The sequence below is a fragment of the Hirundo rustica genome, chromosome 2, assembly GCF_015227805.2.
Source record: "Hirundo rustica isolate bHirRus1 chromosome 2, bHirRus1.pri.v3, whole genome shotgun sequence".
NCBI classification, from domain to species: Eukaryota; Metazoa; Chordata; class Aves; order Passeriformes; family Hirundinidae; genus Hirundo; species Hirundo rustica.
The window spans coordinates 53,264,968-53,287,987 of NC_053451.1; the positions used below are offsets into that span (position 1 = coordinate 53,264,968).

Consider the following 23,020-nt stretch of genomic DNA (forward strand, 5'->3'; position numbering starts at 1 on the left):
ATGGGGTTACTGATGGCAGGAGCCTTTCCGGATGCTCCCTGCCCAAAGGAAATAAAATTCTTAAGGTGAATGCTGAGAATAGGGAACATTTCTGAGCACTAGGTTAAAGAGAAAGTTTTCCCTTCAAATATTTATATGTATAAATACATTAATATCTAGTGCAGACAGTGTCAGCAGGTAACAGAAACATAGAATCATAGACTATCTGGAGATGGAAGGATCCTCAAGGATCATCGAAGTCCAGCTCCTGTCCCACTCCTGACACTTCAAGAATCCTGAGAGTGTTGTCCACACATTTCTTGAACTCTGTCAGGCTTCCCTGGGGAGCCTGTTCCACTGCCCAACAACCCTCTGGGTGAAGAACCATTTTCCAACATTCAGCCTAGACCTTCTCAGACATCTTCAGATCATTCCCTCAGATCCTGTCACCGGGCATCACAGAGATCAGTGCCTGCCGCTCCCTTTCCACTCAAGAGGAACCTGCAGACCACTCAATGTGGTCTCCTCCTGTCTCCAGGCTGAACAGACCAAGTGACCTCAGCCACTCCTCATACGTATTTCCCTCAAGGCCCTTCACCACATTTGTTGCCCTCCTTTGAACACTCTCTAGGAGCTCAATGTCTTGTTTATATCGTGGCTCCCAGAACTGCCCCCAGCACTGGAGGTGAGGCTGCCCCAGGTCAGAGCAGAGCAGGACAATCCCCTCCCTTGCCCGGCTGGCCGTGCTGTGCCTGCTGCACCCCAGGACAGGGTTGGCCCTCCTGGCTGCCAAGGCACTGCTGGCTTATGTTCAGCTTCCCATCGACCAGGACTGCATCGACTCTGACAACTTGTCTTTGCTAAACTTCATGAGGCTGGTGCAAAGCGTGTTTGTTATATTCAGATAATTATTCTCAGTATTTGAGAAGCAGCTAAATAAGGATGGAAACTAAGTTTGATGATGACAAGAAACATTCAATTAACTTTCTCTTAGTTATAAAAAAAAAAAAATTACATGTGCAGTGTAGGGAAAGAAAACAAAGGGAACTTGTAATTGAGAGAACAAAGAGCATATAGTTAGGAAGAAAAGACTATTCAGTCAAGGCAGAAAAACAAAGTTTTAAAAAATGTAACAAGTAGCAGGTGCACAGTAGTTTGTAGAAAGAGCTGGTATATAAGCATTTATCTTTGAGAGAAAAGTCTGATGTTGCTATTAGGGAATTGATCACACATATTACTGGTTAGCAAGCTTATTAATAATTATACTATTGGCTATCCAGGCTCATGCTCTTCTAACCCGATGGTGAAACTATTATGAAGGCTGTGTACACTTTTAATAAACGTCTCTGGTTATACCACGACTGGGGATAGTATTTCTTTCATGTGCTTGCAGTGCAGGTTACTTAGAACAGGCTTGGTCCCCTGGGCCGGGTGGGGATCCTGTGAATTACTCTCTGCAGGAGTTTACACCTGTGGAGCATCTCTGTGGTGGAAGTGGCGGGGGGAGGCCCACATTAGAGAAGAGTGTAGAAATACCAAAGTCCAGTTTCCCCTGTCCTGGGCTCTGGAAGCACCAAGGTGTGGAGGCAGTTTAGAAATTGAAGTGGACTTCTCACAGAACAACCTTTAAAAACCATCCAGAGGAGGGGCTGGAGGTGGGGGCCTTCCAGTTTGGCACCCAGGCTGAATTCCAGGGCTGGCCAGCTTAAGGTTGCAGGTGCCCTTTAAAAGGAAGACCAGCTCCTCCCAGCTCCTCCCAGTTTTCATCAAACAGATGCTGCATTGCCAGTGATACTGACTGTTGCTGACTGCTTCTTCCAATGTTGCTAATCTTACAGCATTGGTGATGCTGTAGAATATTTGTCAGCTCTCATGCATCATCATGAGTTTCCTGGTGGTTGATCTATTTTTCTTAAGACCCTGACTTCTGGACTAAAATAAAACCAACCACCTTTTTTACTAATAAAATTAAATTTCTATCTCTCAGCTGGTAGAGAAAGGTATAGGAACATGATCCAAGGTTCATAAAGCCAAAAGTAAAAAAAGAAGTATTAAAAGTGTTCTGGGTTTTAAAATCAAGATTTGTAAATACTTTTCATTATATTTTACTGGTTAAGTCATGATACTGGTGTTTAATAACCCTTGAGAATCCAGTTCTTATCCTTGGCAATTTTTCATCAGTGTAAAATAGCTGAATTGTCAAAAAAATATAAAAATATTTAAATATTTAGTAAATAATCCAGTTGCATACTGGCTAAAGAGCAGGATTAAGTATGCATTTCTCAGAGGGGTGATGACATACTTTGCATTCCAAAAATAACAGAGAAGGTGGTAAACAGAATCTCTTGACAGATTTTAAAATTGGTAGATATTGCTCTTCTATATCTTTTAAGATTCTTCTAAGACAGACAAGAAAAATAATTACATTTTTATTAAGTCTTGAGATAGCAGAAATATGAGATAAGTGCGTAAAAAATGAAAATTCTCTGCCAATATTAAAAACAGGTAGATCAGATGACCTGATGGTGATAGTTTGTCACCTTGGCTCTGCTCCCTGAGAAATGAGAGCAGACCAGACAGAGGGTTTCAACTAATAAAATATTAAATAAGCTTAATAGTAGAAGCAATAATAATAATAATAATATTTGTAGTAATTGTAAATCAACATGCAATTAGGGAAAATAATTGTGTCAAATACATTCCTAAAACATGATTGCAAGTTTTACTGCTAAAATAAAAGTGGGGTTTTTTGCTTCTGTAAGCAACTGACTGGCTAGAAAATAACTTTGATTAAAAAGGTTCAATCAATCCATTTCACATTGATGTAAGTGCAGCACACTAGTCTTAAAATAACTAAAAGAGAAACTGTCCTTAAACAATTCTTTTCCTGCAAGATTCTGCAGGGATTGGGTGTTGCCTTACACTGTTAATGTTGTGTTGTTTTGTTTTAAACCACGGCCTGGATAAAATCCTGAGTGATGAAGTTTGCAGCTGAGTTACAGAGGTTGTAACCGTGGTCGGATGGAATAAGAACGACTGCCTGGCACTGAGTAAATTGTAACTTACATCCACTGTCAGGCTCAGAACACAAGACCTCAGGATGATGTTTGGTACATGAAGGACCATGTGTTAAAAACATTCTAGGTCTGCTTACAGTCCCTCTAACTCTGCCACCTGCATGGCCTGTATGTGCACATGTCAAAAAGTGGCAGGCATTTCTGGACTAACTTCTCAGGTGTTGTGAATCACAGTCATCCTGACTGCACTGGGTAACACCATGCAGGTCAGACTTGGAGCATCAGTGGCAGAGGAAGCCAGATAACTCTTAAAAGTCCTGGAACAACAGCAGGGATTAGCCAGTGGCAGATGATTGCAGCATGTAGCTCTGTGACAAGAAGAGTGAGATCCTTGGATCCACAAACAGGAAAAATTTTGGAAATAATTGCCTGAGCTCTTTATATGGCTCTTAATGTGAGTCACTTAATCACAGTCAGACAGGATTGGATTGGGAAAAAGTACAAGGTGCCCCAGAAGGGGTGTAAGCAGACTTACACCATCAACATTTAGGTGTAGAAAGGTATTTGTTTAGCAACTGCCTAACTTTTGAGGCAGTTAAATTGATTTGGCACCTCTCTGTTGGGCTGCAGAAATCCCTTCAGAACCTGCAGTTCGGATCCTGTCCTGACCACATACCTTTGCTGTCTGTCCCTGCCTAAGGCAGATCAGGCTCCCAAATCTAGGCAAAGTATTGCAGTTCCTGGAGCCCCCCCTCAACGTGCCCAGTGAGACCACCTCCACCACACCCTGTCATACACCACCCACAGCTCTTCTCACCTCTCTGTGCTTGTTCTACATTAAACTGCCCTGAATGAAATCTCTCCAGGAGCAGAACTTGTTCCTGCCCTTCCCCTCCCTGCCAGCCAAGGGCCCTACTCACAAGTTGATGTGCTTGTGCAGTGTTCTCAGCCCTGCCTAGGAAAAGCTGCAAGCAGCCCTGCGCTCCATGACCCTGCTGGGTTTCCTGCTCACACACCCACAGCCAGAGCAGATAGTGGAGGTTTGGATTCCCAGCCAGGAGCAAGCACACAGCTTCTGTGTTTGGACGTAGCCTTTAGCAGGGAAAAAGGCATTTGGCAGCAGAAGGCCCTTCCCCTTTCAGAGTAAGGCAACATGAAATTAAAAGGCTGCAGGATGAGACTTGGAAGATTCAGACTCAGGGAAAAAAAAAAAAAAAATTAACAATGCGAGTAATTAAAAACTGGAAGAACATGCTAAGGTTTGTGGCTGGTTCTCCTGCACTGAATATTTTACAACAAAATGTCTTTTTCTCAAAGGGACATTCCAGTTCAAATGGGAGTGAATTAGGTCAGAGGAGTTCTCTGACCCGAAGCAGGTAGAAGATCGTGGAATCCACATACTCCCTCTGGTCTTGTGATTAATTCCATTTGGTACAGGTATTCCTGACATGGGATTGCTGGGACTTGTGCTTGCCCTCAGGAACTTACAAACTAATTACATTTGTAGTGTCAACCCATTAGATACTCATAGGCTGCATGCAGACCCATTAGTTAAACTGAATTATGTACTTGCTCTTTGAACGTTATCAAAATATTCAGACCTAGCATGCTTCATGGTCTGCCACCATTGCTTCTCCTTTGTACACAGATTTCTGTGGTTACTCCTCGCTTACCAACCGCAGACTTTTCATGCCCTAATGCCGGTTTCGGTTATTTCATAGGTTGAAACTATGGCGGCTGATGTCATCCTAGTCTTTTAAATTTATCTTACTTTTGATGAAACCCTTTACTGTTAGATTAAAAAACAATAAATATTTGTTTCAGATTGCATATATTAACTTAGTTTTAAAAAACCTGGCGGCCCAGATTCCTGCAGAGATGTATACTAGCTCAAACATCAAGGGCCTGGAGGCCCCTGGTAGGAACCTCCACACCTGCAGTGCCTGCAAAGGAGCCTGATCTGCAGTCTCTTCCAGTGAGCAGGGTGTTTAAGGAAGTGGGATGTGACAGGAAAGTATAAAAATAATGCAAATGTGTAGAGCACCTGGATTCACTGCAAGTAATCTGTTTGGCTTTAACCTGGGTCCGGACTATCCTGTATTTTCTAGAGCATAGGTAGGCAGTCAGACTCTTGCTGTGAAATCCTCAGGTCTCTACCTCCTTTGGAGCCTGAAGCAGTCTGCCTCATTTCTTGCCTTTCCCCTTTAAGAACAAACAATCGACAAGAAAGTGGTCTCAGAAGAGTTTTGAGATGTCACTACTCTCTTCCAGCTGCAGTGATGTTGCTTTGGGCTCTGAAGGTGTCAATATCCATCGGGTGTCATGTTCCTGTCTTCATCCCAAGCCATTTTTTTCTCATAACTGTAGGGCTAGCAAAAGGTACCCCAGAGCCATGCTCTTCAGTCACATTTATCCACCAGTTTGCACGTGCTGGTATCGCATTTAATGTGTGAGTAATAGGTTTTTGTGTCTACTATTCAGCACCTATATACTTCTGCTGGAAGGAAGGTGGAAGACAGCAGGGTAGGAAGGTTGTTAGTTAATGAGACTGTTATTTTTTTGCTGACAATATCACTGAGTATCTTAAGAAAAGGGAATCTGATCTCCTTCCAAGTAACTAAACAGGAATTTGCATTCCAGAATATTTGCAAATCATATGTATTCCAGGAAAAAAAACAACCCAACATTTATTGTCACATTGCCTAGGGATTTCAACATCTGTGAGGAAACGTTAGTGATCACAGAGTGTCCTCATTCTTTACGATGACTTGATTATTTTAGCTCTGAGCCAGTGGAACAGTACCTGAAGACACTCTCCTGCTAGACCCACCTCATGTGATCTCAACTACATGGCAACCCCGCTCTTGTGCTTCAGATATTCCTAAAGCTTTCTCTAGCCTGGGAAAGCAAGTTAATCATGAAACGGGTATGCAAGAACCATGTTCCAGCTGAGTGAGATTTTTACATGCAGATGTTGCTGAGGCAAATGTTGGCGGAGGCCTAGAGGCAGCGTGAGACTTCCCCAGATGTCTTGGCTCTGAGAGATGTTTTGGCAGCCGCTGGACAAGGGTTGGAGATTGAGTCCTGCTCCTGCAAAGCTGCAGGGACAAAGCACACACGTGAGTTCCACTGGCACTGCAGTTCCACTGCTCCCTTCTGCCCTGGGAGCAGCAGAACTCAATGCTATGAGGCCTGATGCTCCCCCATCACATGGCCCTGCAGAGAGCTGCAGGCACCGACTGTGATACCCACACCACGACCCCAACACTCACACCACAGCCTCGGCCCTGCCTCTGATCCCACCTGGGATCAGGAGATGCTCACAGCCCAATGAGATTTTTGGACACCTAGCCAAGAGCATAAATTGTTGCACAGCATCTTGAGTGTTGTTTGGATGGGTCCAGCTGAGAAAGAGCTGCTGCTGCTGATGAAAGCCCCGGGGGATGATGTGCAGCCTCCCTTTGCTCCAGTGCGTGGCACCTGAGCACACTGCTGCCAGCTGCAGATCCTGGCCAAAAGGACCAAGCACCCACTAGGGAGAAGAGGAAACAATGAATGCACTTAATTTCATAGCTGTCAAAACCAGTCTTAAACTGGGGCTAGAAAGCAAGTGAGAAGAAAAGCACTGCTTACATAATCCTTTGGAAGTGAAATGAATCAGGTTTCTTGTGGGAGAAGAGGAATGCAGTTTTTAAGGAATAAACAGAATTGCTGTAGTTGGTAGTAGCTGGAAAGTCCTGCTTTCCTGAAGAGTAGCACAGACATTTACCATGGGTTTATGTGCCTTGTTTTTGTGCCCATGGTCTCTCCTCTGAACACAGCTCTGTAAAATGGAACATTCCTGCTGTTTTCTTTAAAATAATCTGTAATTCTTTGGCCGTTGTGCAATGGGAGTCACCCATCTGTTTAGTTTTGTGGGTTTTTTCTCTTTTCCACAAATGTCCTTATTTGTCTTAACTAGCAAATCTAATCATCCAGCTCACAGGAGAGTTACACAACCCTCCTGAGATTTCAGTCTAACAGCAAATCTTGCTTAATACCCCCACATTCGTTCTTGCTTCAGATTTGCAGCTTCTTTGGCATTACAGCTGTGCTCTTATAAAACAGATTAAACAGCAAAAGGAATGCTGAATGGAAAAGCTGTGCTATTTCCACCTTGCAGGACTTGCCGAAATGATCCTGGCTGTGTTAAAACACATGAGCCAAAACTCCCACGAGCATTAGTCTGAGTGATTCCCATAAACACTCAAAGACACCAGTCTTGGTTGAGCTTCCTAGTCAAGGTAGGTAACAGTGCACAAGCAGCAGAGCCCCTCTCCCCTCTCCTTTAGAGAGCACTGTTGACAGAAACCTCTTGTTGTTTATTGTCACTGGGAAGTAGCAAGATGAGTACTGGGTAACAACAGAAAATTTGGGGTTTAGGTAACTCTTTCACACCAGAAATTGTGAGTACCTTTTCTGTGAAACTGCCTGGTGCTGTGAAACATTCTTCCTCTGTGCCCTTCATGTGGGTCATCTGGAGAGGAAAATCTCACCAACCTCTTGAAATGCAGCCAGGCTTATGATCACTTTCTTTTGCAGCCGACTTACAAGGGAGATAATCTTTCCAGCAGGAGGTCTGAAGAAAGGCAAGTCACAGGTACGTGCATTTCATGTATCTTTGCAAAGGTGTAGATGGAGTTGCTTTCTTTCTCTCTGCTCTGCACTGCCTGGTTTCCAGGAGCTGTCACTCATCCCACCCTTCCTGGCAGCTTTTTTGCCATCCCCCATGGGCACTGCCCGGGGTCTGACTGACCTCAGCACCGGTGGGGTGCTGTGAACAGTGCCAGTGGTCCTGGCCTCACAGCGTTCCCCTGCTGCGATATTGACCTCCTCTCTAGGAGCTAAAAAATGCCACGGACTGGGGCACCTACCTGCATGCCAATTTATGGGCAATTCCTGTGGAGATCTTCTTCCTTCAGCTTGCTTTGAGCTCTGCCTGCCCGTCTTGGCAGAGGGCTCCTCTGTTGCAGCAGCTTTGGTGGTTTGGAAGCAGTCTAACATCAGCCGCCGTGGGGATGCTGATAGAGCCACAGCTGAAACAAAGCACATCACTCAGCCAGAACCGGGGAGCCAAGTTTTTGCAGTACTTCCAGATGTGAAGCAGGGGAGTTGTGTTTAGCCTGCTTTAATTTTATTTTTTTGTTGTTAAAGCACCTTCCCAGCACACTGCGAACAATTTGTACTGTTCACTCACATTCAGCTGCATGTTCCCAGTGGCAGTCCAGTCATTTAGCATATTTTCTAGCTAAGACTCTCCAATCAAAACCACATCTGTGTGTTGGAGCAGATTGGAAGTAGAAATCTTTTCCCCTGCAATTCAAGGTAAAACTATCTCATGTCCGCTCTGTCACACGTGTGACTTGGCCTCTGAGGTAATCCCATCCTCACAGACCTCTCCAAGGACTGAGGGGCAATGTCTACAATCACTTAACCAGGAGGCCAATTCCTCTTAATTCCACTTTGAGAAGTTTGAACTGAATAAACCCTGCGGGATTTTGACAAAAAGTCCTCGAGGAGACGTGATTGCTCTTATCTAGGTGGATACCTGGGAGGAGATACAGAGGCTGCTGGAAAGTCACAGAGAGTATTTATTTCTGTGGGGAATCAGGAGTGGACCTGAGCCTTTATCCCTGTCAGCACTCTGTACTGGTGCTTTTGCTTTGCCTTAATATACGTCTTACCCTGATTTTGTCCTGACGGTAGTTTCAAGCAACCTCCTTAACAAATCCTGCAGCATCTCCTGGGGAATGAAACGTAAGTGTGAGGGGGGATTAAATTGTGAGAGGAACTAAAAAAGCTTCCATTACAGCTTGTCAATGCCTCTTTTCAGGTGATAAGAAATGAGCGTGATGATGCACTGGTTGCTGCTGCTCCTTCTCCTGGTCAGCTTTGGCTCACCTGCACCCAGGTTTTCGGTGTGTATCCTTTAGCTGTGTCTGTACCCTCTCAGTGGTTCACCATTCCCAGTCATGCAGAGATGGATACTCCCCTGCAAGAGGGATGGAGACCTGCAAGAGCAGAGCAAAAAGGCATCTGCCTGCAGCTAAAGGAATGTCGTCCTGATAACACAGAATTTTTACAGCATTAAGGGCTGTGCAGTTATCTGGACGACTGCACTGACATTACTAAGAATTCAAAGCAACAACAAAATCGAGAACAATTTTCTTTTTTAATGTATTTTTATAGCCAGAATATCAGCTCTTTTTCAGTTTTACACAAAGATCATTCTGGAACCTGCTGGTTTCACCCAGTGCAACAGCCAAGGTTTCCCTCTCTTATCAACCTGGGCACTTTCATAATTTGCAAACATTCCCCTTGAGTTCAAGTAGGGGTCAAGACAAATTATTTTTGTCCAAAATAAATTTTTGTACATCTGATCATACTCTGGCATGCTCTGATCAATGCCAAGGTCGTTGCAGAAATCCCTTTTCCGCTGGATTCAATTCGACAGCTCATGTTTTGCAAGATTTGGACGCCTTAGGAGGAGATCACCATGAAATCATATTGATGCACATAGGCAGTGTGACATGCTAGGGCCAAGAGGAGACTGATGATCCTTTCTCTGTGTCTCTCCTTACCACTGACTGAAGTGTGGGGGGGTTTGTTTTATTTTCTCCATAGGACAAAGATACCTGCCTCCTAGACAACAATAAATTAAGACAAAGGTTAAAACATCTTCAAGACTTGCTTTACTTATATGAATTACAGCTGAAGGACATACTGGGGAACACTTACCACAGAACGAAGAGTGAACTGTTCTCAGGCAACAGGAGTGTGCAGCATGAGACGCTTTTACCCACAACCAGTGGAAATTTGATAGTGTATGACCAAGGTACAGTTTGCTGTAGTGTGCCACGATGTTTATTTCTCCCTGGAGTGTCCCATGTGTCATATTTTATTTCTGCTAAAAGTTTTAATATTTTTTTAAGTGATTGTGTTTTAAAATACAGATACGTGGGAAGGAGAAGAACTGACTGAATGACAGTATAAAATATCCCTTGGGGCTAGAGTCACTTATCCCAGCTGTAGGCAACTATTACCCAGGTACAAAATTGACCTCTTCAGCTGGGCTTCTTACCTGCAGAGAGGAACAGTCACCTCTCATGTTTTGCATCAGATTTACTTTAGGCGTCTGCTTTAGGAAGAGATGGGTCCTGCTCTTGAAGAGCCCATATTTCCTGAGTAGGGGAGCCCAGAGTGCCTGGCTCAGCTGCAAGCACTGAGACCTGTTTGGATGAGCCAAGTCTCCCTGTTCCTCGTCTCCCCCATTGCTCCTGTGGAACAGGAGCAGGCATGCATTCTTTGTTCCTTGGTGTTACTTTGAGAACATGATCATAAGATTTTAACCTTTGGGCATTACATTGAGAGTGTGTAGCATTGAGATCCTGAGAGGCTCTCTCCTGATCCAACCCTGATAGAGCTGGACACAGGAGTTTAGCCTATTATTTTAGAAATGTTGTTCTCTGATCTTATCAGAAGTATAGCTGAGGTTACCTCGGAAATTAGCTTCCTTGCAAATGATCTTGCTGACAGATAAAGTTTCACTCCCATGCTTTCATGATATAGCCCCAGGCTAAGCTGCAGCTGGTCCTACATCTCACCAAGGATTTGGGCATTTTTCCCCCAGAGGGCACGGCTGTAAAGGCTCTCAAGGCTTAAAGCTCTTTGTCAGGCTGGCAGTTTGCAAACCGGTGTAGCTGCTACATTGCTGCACCATTGCCTTTGACCTTACAGGGCTTGCAGAGCTATACACAGGCTGGCCAAGTGTCCTTGTCCCATACAGCCTCTACCAGTGACATCTCTTGGCGGCACACAGCCCTTGGCTTTGTCCCTTTAACAAAGTGCTGCCGTTCTGCCCAGATTGCTCTGCAGTGTTTAACAGGAAGAGCACCACAAGTGGCTACTACCGGATCAGGCCCAGAGCAGAGCGAGAGCCGTTCCTGGCGTTCTGTGACATGTCTGATGGCGGGGGCTGGACTGTCATTCAGCGGAGGAGTAACGGCAAGGAGAATTTCAACAGGTGGGTGCACTGCTCTCGCATCAACAGGGCTTGTGGGCAGGCCACCAGCTCCTACCCCTGTCCTGCTGCTGGGCAGAACCCCACCCTTGAGAAGCAGGATATGCCAGGCTATATATTAGTGATGATGGTTTAAGATTAGGACAATCCGGTGGTACCTACTGGCAGCAGGGGGCCATTTTCAAAATGGATCTTCTTTTCCATGTGTTCTCTGCATCTGAATGCATATTTTATCATTATTGAAGACTGTCCAAAGGCTCCAATTGGCAGGTATCTGCTACCAGTGTACAGATTGAGACCTGTTGAACAGATCAGGAATTATGTTCAGCATATTATAACATTTATTATCGTAGTCAGATAATTCTGAAAGACTCCAAACCAGATTGTCCTTTTCCTATACAAAATCCCAGAGAGATGACTTTCACACTAAAATTTACAGGAGGAGAGATGCTCTGGTAGCACGGTTAAGAAGAAATGTCCTCGTGGAGGTTAATTCACTGTCACAACACACACAATTTCAGGGCATATCTAACATCTCCTAAAGTCTATGGAGTGCATTGCAAAGCCACCTCAACTGACTCTAAGCCAGCTTGCCCAGAGATTGGTGGCTATCCAGCCATGGTAGTCCAGGTGAAATAAAGACATCCTGAAGAGGAGCATTGACTAGTATATAGGTCAGGCAGAATGAATAGCCAAATAGCAACGTGAGAGAGGGATTAAACGCAGGGTTTTCAAATCTGGAAATGATGACACACAAGGAAGTATATGAGAATATCAAAGGTAATACATAGATCATGTGAATTATGACTTGCTGAAGAACAATATCAGGTGTTTTGCTGAAGACCAATGTGACAGCTGCTGCTTTCCCTTTCTGTTTAACTGGAAACATCAGTCTGCAAACACTGCATCTGGCAGTTTGAAAGTTTGATCCCCCTGCCTATATGTGCACAGCTGTAGCAGGGGAAAAAGTAAGCTGTGAGTTGTATTTACTTCTAAATGAGTTGGATACTTTTGGAAAACAGTATCTGGAGATACAGGTGAAGTTTTACTTGATACCATACTCAAGTGTCGCAAACTGTCTAATCCTCTCTCATGATGAAATTGATATTTATATCTCTCTGCAGGAAATGGGATGATTACAAACTGGGATTTGGGAAATTCCAGGGCAAGAATGATGAATACTGGCTGGGCAATGACCACATCCATGACCTGCTTGCTAGAGGTCTGAGTACTCCTTCTGTATAGATTTCTTTCCAATTTGCATTAGGTAGTTCATCTAACATGACACATCTTTATGTTTAGGAGAGAACTCACTAAAGATTGACCTGATGGACTGGCATGGGGAAAGACGTTATGCAATCTATGAAAATTTCCAGCTTGCAAATGAGCAGGTAAGAAATGGAGAGAGCAGTGATTTGGTTGCTTTGGTCTGTGAGGGCAGGGCAGCTGCACACACAGCATCAGACCAGTATCAGGGTTGTATCTACTGCTCTGCAAAACTTACCTGCTCTGGTTTCCTGGGCTTCCTAGTTTGTCTCACTGACAAACAGCTCTGGGATCAGGGACATAAACCTGGGACTTTTTCCTTACAACTGAGTGCCCAGGTCAGTGGGTGACCAGATCATGTGTTTGTGCCCTCTTGCTAATTCTGCCCCTGAAGAGAGGGCAGTTCCCTGCCACAGGGCACAGGGATTCCCACATGTATTTGCCTCTGGCCCCATGATTAAAAGAGTCTTCTGTGAGTGAGAAGACCCTTAGGATTTTAACTTCTGCAACCCTGTTCTCCTGCTTCCTAAGAGAGTGTTTCAGACTGTCACATAAAAGGCAAGTGCCAGAGCAAATCCTCTCAACTTTGTTTTAAAATAAATCAGGAAATTCTAATCAAAGCTTTGAAAGAGCAGTGGTAAGTTCCCATCTTGAAGAGAGGTACCTTGCCTTCCTGAACACCATATGTAAGTAACCCAAATAACCAAGGACACTGCATGGACCAACCCTAATTCCAACTCCATCACTGCTCCAGAAATGTGCACATTACACTCAGTTTGCAATTAGAGGTTTCTTATGACAAGTTTTAACAGCTTTGTTTTAACACCTTACTGCCATTTTTCATAAAGAAATGAGGACAGTGATGACAGGAGAAAGCCCACAACACAATAGTGATCATCCACTTAATATCAAAAATCTCTTAGACCTGTTAGCTTGTGCACAATGGAAATACTATTCTAAGTGTTCCTACCGGGACCAGACCATAGAAATCAAGATGGCTTCTAGTCCTTGGAACAGAAAAATGCCTAAGCATTTATTCTAGCTGAAGAACTGATCTGTTTATGAAGGCAATTACTTAATACTTGTCAGTTTGCTGCTAAATTGTCCTTGATCAGCTAGAAAGAGCTTTCCATCTTGCTGTAAAGTGTATTAAATGATTGTTGAATGACAATAAACCTGAAGCCCTTTGTAGCAGAACAGTGATTACCAGTCTCTTCTGGAAGTTTAAATCCTGCATTGATTTGCACTAGGATCATTAAAGCATGGAGACAAAAGTCACCCTTGACTTCAACAGTCATACATTTGACAGTGGATGAACTGTCCAGAGCTAATATGGCCTCAGAAATGGGAAGAAAGGCAGAAAGAATGGATGTCAAATAGATGTTTCACATCTTCTTGCAGGACAATTACAGGTTATGGTTTGGCACCTATTCTGGTAATGCTGGCGACGCTCTGTCTGGTGGGAGCAATTTTGAAGATCAGTGGTCAGCCTCTCACAGAGGGATGCAGTTCACCACATCTGATAAGGATCACGATCAATTCCTGGCAGGCAACTGTGCATCAGAGAACAAGGGTGGCTGGTGGTTTAACAGGTATGGAAAACAGCTGATTCCTCTCGGATGTGCAGGGTGCGGGTGGCTGTACAGCTGAGAGGACTTGCCTGCCTTACAGCAGCTGGAGGGTGCTGTGTGCACTTGTCACCTTGCACAGCCAAACCTGAGATGTTCACACCTACAGATCCTCAAAGAAAACCATTTACTTCTTTTATTATAGCAAAGCAGGTAAGTTGAATTCACTTTAAGAAAATGGGTCAGAACAAATGCACAGGGGACAGTGACCTGGAAAGATAAGAACCCAGTTAAAATGCCTGAAAGTGCTTCGTGCTATACTCCAGTGAAGAAAACAACTGTAGCCATGGTAAGGTGAAGTGTCTACAAAGGACATTTCCCTAGAGTGGAGCATGTCTAAGGGCAGAGCTACCCGATAACAGTTACGATGGTATATTTGCTGTTTGGGCATGTGCCACACTTCGATGGATAGGGACTTATGTTTAACAGCCTTGGAAACAGGGATATAACACTCTCAGATTTCCTCTGCTTTAGTGTAGGATGAGCCCTTTAGACCAGATTCTCATCACATACCAATTGAAACTGGTGAAGCTACAAAACTATACATCAATAGTAGGATTTACCTTCATGAAAAGACATCTGCATTTCTAGGTGTCAATATGGAGCTGCCTACACTTGAGCTAGAGTGTACCAAATGGCACTACACCCCTTTGTTCAGCCATGTAGTTCTAATGTCCGTAGTTAATATACCTGAATTATCTGACCAGTGTAGGTGTCTGCTTTAGCATGATCCACATATTCCTCCGTGTTCCACTAAATGCGTTAACCCATTTAGTCCATCCCACCCTGGGATATCTAAATGTTGTGTGAGAGTGGTACTTCACTGCAATGATGCAATATCTTCTCATGCTAAACATAATTCCCTTTTTGTCTTTCCTACATTGTTCCAAGGTGCCATGCTGTAAACCTCAATGGGCGATACTACAAGAAAGGAAGGTACAATGGACCCCACGACGATGGCTTAGTCTGGTCCACATGGCACGGGATGTGGTACTCACTGAAATATTCAGCCATGAAAATCAGGGCTCCCTTCTTTGTTGACAGTGAGAGTGGAGATGGTGAGAACAGTCAGGGCAGCTGAAACCTGCTGCTTTGGAAAGAGAAAAACCACAGGCTGAAAAGAATGGTGTAAGCTGATAGCCAGTGCTCTGCCGCTGCTAATCGCCAAACCTGCACTTGATAGCTGGAGTTGCACCTGCTTCTGCTAGCTGAAGCTAACAGCACGAGTTGTTTGAGCACAGCCAGGCAACGATTTAAGAAAAAAACATATGGATCTCAGTCACGGGGTAACCAGCGGTTTCCTTTTCAGCAGTTTTCAAGACTTTGTTGGAGAATGTTTATTGAAAGTTCTCTTCAAAGGATCAAGCAGGTCCTTTAATCAGTCTATACTTTTCAAGGTCTGAACATTTCTCATCTTGATTTTAACCATCAGTATTTTAGTTATGAGAACATCAGGACAGAAAGAACAAGGGGATGGGGAACTGGACTTCATCTGGTATGCTCAGTGCTTTGTTCTGCATCAGGAGAATGTTTTTGAGCAACTTTCCCTATGGTTTTAATTGCCACACTTCAGTTGCAGAGTGCTCCTGGAGCGTGTGAAACCAAACCTGCGGATGGACATGCTCCAACTGCTAATGTGTATCCAGACTAAGGCTGCTTCAAAGTAAACACCCACAATATGGACAGTGTGGGATCCATTCCAACAGCTTCCCTCTGCAGATCCACTGCTAGAGTACACCACAAGATGTTAAACCAGACAAACACAATCCTGCCAACCAGATTTAAACCCCAGATTAAAATTAGGCAGATTTTACTAAAATTAAGGTGAGCGCAGATATCCCTAGGAGTTCCTAAAATGCAGTCACGATTCATTTGTGCATTCTCCTGTAACTTACCAGATTGCATTAGTGAATGGGAATCAGAAAGTCGTTGAGCCACAAGGCACACTGCTTTTATTGTCTCACAGGGGTGAAATGAAAGAGCAACACAAATGACTGAAAGAAATGAAATATTGAAAATTTATTTTCTACAGCTGTCAATAACAACAGTTAAAAATGAACAGCGGTATCAGCTTGGTACAAATCATTTAACTACCATGCTGTAGAATAAGCCTGTTTCCTTTTTTTTCTGATTTATAATAACTTTTAAAACTGGTATTTCTTTTGCATTTACTTGTTTTTATATCCATACATCTTGTAATTTGCATACTTACCGATAAAGAGTGAAATAAAACCATCTGAGTATGTCTTAATACTTTTTATCTGGTTTTCAACAATAGGAATGTGAACAGGAATCTGGATCAAAATCTTGGAAAGCTCACAATATGAGAAATGTATTCCTCCAGTATTGGCCCTTTTTCACCTGCTGTCTTGGCAGTTGGAAGGGTATGCAAGATAAGTTTAATTTTCATGGCTCAAGCTGTCCTGGTGACAATTCAAGAGGCGTGAGGTGAAGGTTCAGTTTAAAATTTGGTTGGGTACCTCTGCTTCCTAGTCATCCCAGTGACTGCAAACATGAACAATCCAGTGTAATGGGTAGTACTCCAGGGAGCTCTGCTCCTAAAACCTGTGCCCTTGGCCTGATTGCCCCCCTGCCCATTCCTCAAGCCTGCTCACGAAATTTGCACCTACATGCCTGAAATGAGATTGCCCTTGTAAAGAAAGGGCTTCAAAAAGGCAGCACTTATTCTTTCCCTTCTGAAAGGGAGATCACTACTTCTGTATTTTGGTACGGTAAAATCCTAGTGCAAGGCTGTAACTGCATGTTGGGATGTAAGGAATGACTTTGCACACATAATTGTGTGGCCACTGATGCAGCACTGAGGGCAGAAAAGATAATTTTTGTCTAGGTGGAAGACACAGAGAAATGTGAGTGAAATAAATTCATGCCTTCTGGCAGGCGATGCTCAATCCCATTCTTCAGTAGAGAGCTAAGGGAGTAGGGTAAAAACTGTGGAAACTACAGCACTTAAGGGACACCATTGGTGGTCTGGCAGTTCATTAAAGCAGCTGGTAACCCTTCTGATAATGGAATATCAAGTTGGAGACAAAGTCAGCAGAGCTTAATTGGACAACCAGCACCCAGTCCAGTTGCTCAGTGAGTAAGCAATGAGTGAAGTAAAGTCCAGACTATGAAGCCTGTTTCTCTGTGTCAGTATGGAGGGGCAGGCCTTATAGCTGGACTGCCTTCAGTCAGCATCAATGTTACAGTGCTTTTTCCTGTCTCTGAGAGAGAAAGGGAGCCAAGGTGTGACAAGCTGGGAGGGGTCTGCTCTGCTGTCTTTGATGTAAAATGTACCTAAGTACATCTAATGCATAAAGACAGTCCAACACTGGGACAACTTTGCAGAAAGCAGCATCTGGTTTAGAGCAATGTTCCCCCTTCTCTGCCCTCCTGTGGCAAAGGAAACCTGCTCTGAGAAGCAAGGGTCACAGGGCTTTGTGCAGGAGCCTGCAAATCCCACAGCAAACCCCAGGAAGCATTTCAGAACCTTAGCAAACAGGGTGGAATGCCACTAGCTGAGTACTTACTGGATCTGAGGGCTACCGCCAAGCTCAAATCACTCCCGCCGAAGGTCAGGGAAATGCTTGCTGAATGTTGCTGCACTGCACATTTGATCTCCCGTTTCTCCAGCTTCTCTCTCCCATGCTGAGAGTCTCTAAAAAGCTTAAACAGATGCTGTAGCCCTGCAGCTCCAATGATGATGGATTGCTGCTTCAGGGCGAAGGTACTTCATACCACAAAACTTACCTTAGTACAGGCAGGGTAAGTAACCTGAGCAGCAATTGCTTCAGAGGTCTGATTTCCAGCTCACTTAAGTCAATTTAAAGACTCATTACATTTGATTGCTTTTGGATAACTCTTCAAGTGTGAACATGTTCTTCTTAAATGCTTTAAACAGCTTTTCAATGTGACAGTTTATGGGAATGCATCACTGGCACCAACACCACACTGGGCCAAGGGCTGAACATCGGCATCTTGGCACAGCTCCCAGGAAAGAGGGAGCTCACATCACCCTGTGGATCAGATCCCTCACTCCAGCAGCAGCAAAATGTTACCCATCAAAAAGGCCATTCAAACAGCCAGATTTGACTCAGGTGGCCAAATGCCAAGGCTTGCTCCTCCTATGTTGTCACAACAGGTAACACCACGTGCCTGTCAAGCCACTTGTGCCAGCTTGGACACTGCAGTGGGGTGCCATCAGAAACTGGCAGCTAACACACGGCAATGCTGCTCTTCCTGTAAAATTGCTGTTGGCTTGTGGGGGAGCCAGGGGAAGGAAGAAGTGTGGGATTGGGAAATCTGTCTCTGCTCAAAAAGCCAGTTTTGAGAAAGATAGCAGCCTACTTCCTGAGAATGGAGCACATGTTAACCTTGCCTTCACACACACAAGGCAGGTTAAAGGGCATATAGGGCTGGGCTCCTTAGGGGAGAGTTGATTTAAGACTAATAGTCCACTGGCTAAATCCTTTTCTTACACAAACCTCCGTGGACAGCATCTCCTCTCTTCTTGTTTTTGCCCACCAGCATTCCCCTGGTCTTTGCAAAGTCCCCAGAGAGAAGCTATCGTAACAAATGGCAAGAAACGCCTTAGTCATTCACAAAAGCCTGAGCTCTGCTTCTGCTGTTAGCTGGGGTTCCAACCCAATTCTAAATACTTACAGCAGAATCTAATGGCAAATTTGTGATGTCTGGTTTTAAAACACAACAAAAAAGCCCATCATGACTTTTGTATTTCACCATTACTGCTCTCTACAATTCCCTGAAAGGAGGTTGTAGCAAGGTGGGGGCTGGTTGGCCCCTTTTCCCAGGTTAACAAGTGACAGGATCAGAGGAAATGGCTTCAAGTTGTGCCAGGGGAGATTTAGATTTTATATGAGGGAAAATTTCTTCACTGAAATAATGGTCAGGCATTGGAACAGGCATCCCAGGGAAGCTGTGGAATCAATGTCCTTAGAAGTGCTCAAAAGGTGTGTGGATGGGGCTGTTAAGGTATATGGTTTAGTGGTGAACACAGTGGTGGTATGTTAATGGTTGGACTTAAAGATTTTAGAGGTCTTTCCCAATGCAAATGATTCTACAAGATTCTCTGTGAATCTCCAGATATTGTCAAGTAATTTTAATTTTTTTTTTCCCAGAAACATTATTAATCAAATAATCTTGTTGTTTTCTGGTTTTGTTCATAATTTATTTTGAGCTTGCTGTAGTAATATTATTGTCAATATATTTACATTTAAAAAATTTAATAAAGGAAAGGATGACTATGGAAAGGATGCATAATTCAACAGTTTTTCCACTGCTTTTTACAGGTAACATGCTGCGGTAACATTTCTGTGAGGACTAAAATCTGATCATCTGTTTTCTTTGCCCTCCCTGTAGCATGCCTTTTGTACTAATTTCCTGCAAATATTTGTACATTTTTTTTCTTTATATAAATATTGACAGTAGGAAAAATATCAAAGTCTTGAATGATGAAAATGCCTCCTCAATTTTAAATTCTCTCAAGTATTCAGCATCAGTTGTTTGCACTTTCATGCAACCAGCTAAAAACCCCCCACCAAGTGAGTTATTTGAGCAACATTGACAAATTTGACAGTTCACTGATGACTGTCAGAAAAAATAATGAAAACTGCCCACAGCTTGAGCTTTGTGCTTTCTAGATGGGAAATGATTCACGAATCAGGGCAGAAGGTTGAGGGTGGTGGACAGTGGATGCGTCAGTATCTCACAGTCTACCAGTGCACAGTTCACAAGGTGGGAAATGTCAGTGGCACTCATCATGTATGATGCACAAAACATGACTGCTTTACACAATAAAATCTATTGGCTATTCCTGCGCCACACCTTAACTAACACTTTCTTTCCCAGGATACTTTGTGTGTCTGGTACACACATACATACAAAAAATAATTATATGAAAGCATTTTTCAGTAATTAGAAAGGAATATGTTCCCACAAGCCAGACCTGGGGCATTATTCCCTCCTGCTGTGTGTGGAGGTAATGTGATTCCCGCTCTTTCTTCCACCAGAAGCCAACCGATCCTGCAGATCCTCTCCCACGCACGCCACTCCTGCAGGGCCGCAATGAGTCACTCAGATCACCAGCTTCTCGATGCTCAGAGTACTTGTTTCATCTTCTTCATTTGAGCCAAAATACCCAGGGAGGTCGATCATCTGCTGCTCTGCCTCCGTTAAGCCAAAAGTAGAATTGTCATAAAAGGCAAACTCAGGGTCCAAGGGGAAGCTCTGGCACTTGTCCCTTCGATACTGGGCAGGACTGATGCTTAGGCCTCTGTGAGAATTATCTTTGCCATTTGAGCCTGTTTCTTTCCGCCACACACCCTTGGGATTAGGTGAAGGGCCCCTCTTACTTCGGCTGGGCTCAGGCTTCTCAGCTGCCTTCTCCTGACCGGCAGGCTGGCGGTCCGTGATCAGGTCCAGCTTCCTCACCGGGGGACCTGCCCTGTGGTGGGGCTTTGCACCATGGCCCTGTGGTTCACATCCCAGCACAGTGCTGTGGGGCTGATCCAGCTTTTCACAAGCTGGATTAGCGTTTCTGGATTTTGGCCGTGTCCTGTCCTCCAGACCCTGGTCCCACGTCCTGGTCCTGGAGTTGTAGAGAGGAGTCTGTCGGGGTGTGAGAGTGGACATGCTTCTCTCTCTGAAAGGCCTGGCCTTTTTAGTTTCATGGAAACTGGCTGTTCTTCTGAACTGCGAGTTTCTGTGACAGCTCCTCTCAGGCAAGTCCACTCTGTTATCCTGGTGCTTGGAATGACCTCTTCTCACCAAGGTTTGGGTAGGGCTCAGCGCAGGATTAGCCTGTGAGAACGGAAAATCCAGCCTAGGGTGAGAACCTTCTCCCAGGAACTTGGGCTGACTGGCTGGCTGGTCCAGAAATGGAGATTTGATCCGAAATTTGTTTGCTGCTGCCTCCTCTTGGTTCTCTCCGCTCAGGGGAAGCATAGTGGTGGCACCAAGAACGGTGTCTGTGAGAGGATTCTGAGAGACATGGTACACCTTAGTGGTCTCCGTCAGGCCTTTCTTCTTCATCTCTTTCAGCTGCTGCTGTGCCAGGCGGTAGCTGAAAATTGGAGGGATTATTTTTTGGGCATTTGGCTGAAAGTTTTCATTTCCAGAGACATCGTCTTCTTGGGCAAATTGGAGGCTTCGCCTATAGGTTAGGGGAATGTTAACAGTGGCGTCCCCCCCTTCAGCAAAACTGTCCCGTTGCTTATTGCCTTGGCAAATGTTCTCCTCGTCGGAGTTTTTCCGGAAGCCGGGGGAATGGACGGAGTTTCGTCGGACAGCGGTGCTGCATTTCTGAGTTCTGCAGAGCTTCCTCCAGAGGGTGATAAGAACAGTGGCAAAGATGATGAACAAGCACAGTGAGATACCTGTGATGGTAACTATATTATTTGCTTTCTGGTCCTCTCCTGGCTGAACAGAAGGTGGGGTGGGAGGCTGGACAGCTGTAAGAAAGAGCACACACATCTGTCAGAGTTGCACAGGTGGCAGCATTTTGGTATTTGAGGATGGATACTTTACTACCAAGGAAAGTAAGCCATTAACACAGTACAGGAAGTTGTCTGCCATTAAAATTTGCTTATTGGAGATGACTTACTACTTGATGACTTCAAACTGGCACCAATTATCTACTTACTTTAAACAAAGGCTCCCACAGACTTTTTAAATGTAATCATTATTTTTTCGTGCTCTGCCATTTCCATAAGGTATTCCTAAATACCTGGAAAATGGAGGAACTCTGTTTGCCTTTCTTTACGAAGTACTTTAAGATTCCCTGCTGAAAAGCGACATAAAGGGGGTAAAAATAATTCAACCCAGGCTAGTACCTCAGGTATCACTTCAAAATTATTTTTAGGAGAGCTTAAGTGGGTGTGAGAATTGAAATGAGTTTGAAGAGAGAGGCAGCATCAGGAGAGGCAATGTAACTTTTCTAAGCAGTCCTCTGAGGATTCTTATACCACTGTCTGGTGCCACAGTCCCAGAGGACAAAACCTTCCCGTGCCACAGCAAGCTTTCAACCAGAAGTGCCATTTATTGACACCCTTCTATTGTGGACTGGAGATGGGACATCGAAAGGGGAAGAATACTCTGCAAACCTTTTTCACTGAGTGGATAATGAGCCACTGGGACAGGCACCCAAGGGAAGTCATCATGGCCAGAATTCATAGACTGTCTGAACAATGCTCTCCATCTTATGGTTTAGCTTTAGTAGTCCTGGGCAAGCAGGGAGTTGGACTCAATGATCCTTATGGGCCACTTCCAATTTGAGGTATTCTATGATTCTAACCCATAATGTGACAATCTCAGAGCTGCCCACAGCCCTGTTTAAACCTCTCACCTGCCCATACCACCACATAACAGACGGCTGAACCAGTGACAAATTGGGCAATCTTGAGCAGAGTACAGCGTGGTTGAAAGTGGATTAATTGGTCCAGTAGCTAATTTTAATATCTGTTAGCACTGCCCAAATTCTTCTCATCAGACATCAGCTCCATAAAGCCGTGAAGATTTTGTCGGAGGACAGAGCTGGTTAGTTGCAGTTGGCAAGAGCTGGCCATGAAGTTGTAAGCTCAAATGAAACCACCTGCCCTACTCCCTAGTTTTGTCCAGAACCCAAAGCCTTCCATCAGACTGATAGTCAGTCAGCTGTAAGGCTTGGCAGGTGCTCCTGCCTGCACCACAGCGACTGTCCACAAATAGGAAATGTGACTGCAGAATAACAAGAACTGGACACCATGTACTTCCCATAATTCAGGAGAACACACACTCAACAACAAGCTGGTAGTTCAGCTGTTAGGTGGGCAGGATGCACAAATGCACTGATGAACATAGGCCAGAATGTCTCGGGCTGCTACAGAGCAGACGTGCAGGGTGCTGGGCTGGGAAGGAGATCCACTTCCCTGTTTCAGGGCTACCCTAACGATCCCAAGTCCTCTAAAACTTGCATTCAGTCCAATGCCCCTGTGCCAGAGCCTGGAGCATTGCTGTTCTGGATGCCTGAGCAGGAAGTGAACAAGTTGGCCTCAGGGAAGCAGGCAGGGCCAGCT

The 23,020-nt window shown here is 44.5% G+C and overlaps 2 protein-coding genes across 9 annotated transcripts in view; one reads left to right on the forward strand and one right to left on the reverse strand.

Annotated features, from left to right (window-relative positions):
* Nucleotides 1-7,160: 7,160 nt before the first annotated feature.
* On the forward strand, nt 7,161-16,198 carry LOC120748704 (fibrinogen-like protein 1). 6 transcript variants are annotated; one of them, XM_040055373.2, is made up of 10 exons: nt 7,161-7,279; nt 7,578-7,635; nt 8,284-8,360; nt 8,869-8,953; nt 9,660-9,870; nt 10,899-11,058; nt 12,180-12,277; nt 12,358-12,446; nt 13,723-13,913; nt 14,841-16,148. In XM_040055373.2, exons 4-10 carry the CDS (start codon nt 8,879-8,881, stop codon nt 15,028-15,030), a joined length of 1,014 nt encoding a protein of 337 aa, XP_039911307.1. In that variant the 5' UTR covers nt 7,161-7,279; nt 7,578-7,635; nt 8,284-8,360; nt 8,869-8,878; the 3' UTR covers nt 15,031-16,148. The 6 variants fall into 6 exon arrangements, with proteins under 6 accessions (XP_039911307.1, XP_039911310.1, XP_039911311.1 ...); XM_040055376.2 differs by having other exon boundaries at nt 8,289-8,360; XM_040055374.2 differs by lacking the exon at nt 7,161-7,279 and adding an exon at nt 7,304-7,441.
* THSD1 (thrombospondin type 1 domain containing 1) overlaps nt 16,167-23,020 on the reverse strand; it is a 30,142-nt gene continuing 23,288 nt past the window's right edge. For all 3 annotated transcript variants that reach the window (XM_040055369.1, XM_040055370.2, XM_040055371.2), the window contains exon 5: nt 16,167-21,418. In XM_040055369.1, the coding sequence (XP_039911303.1) occupies nt 20,043-21,418 (1,376 nt within the window). In that variant the 3' untranslated portion in view covers nt 16,167-20,042. The remainder of the gene's footprint in view (nt 21,419-23,020) is intronic.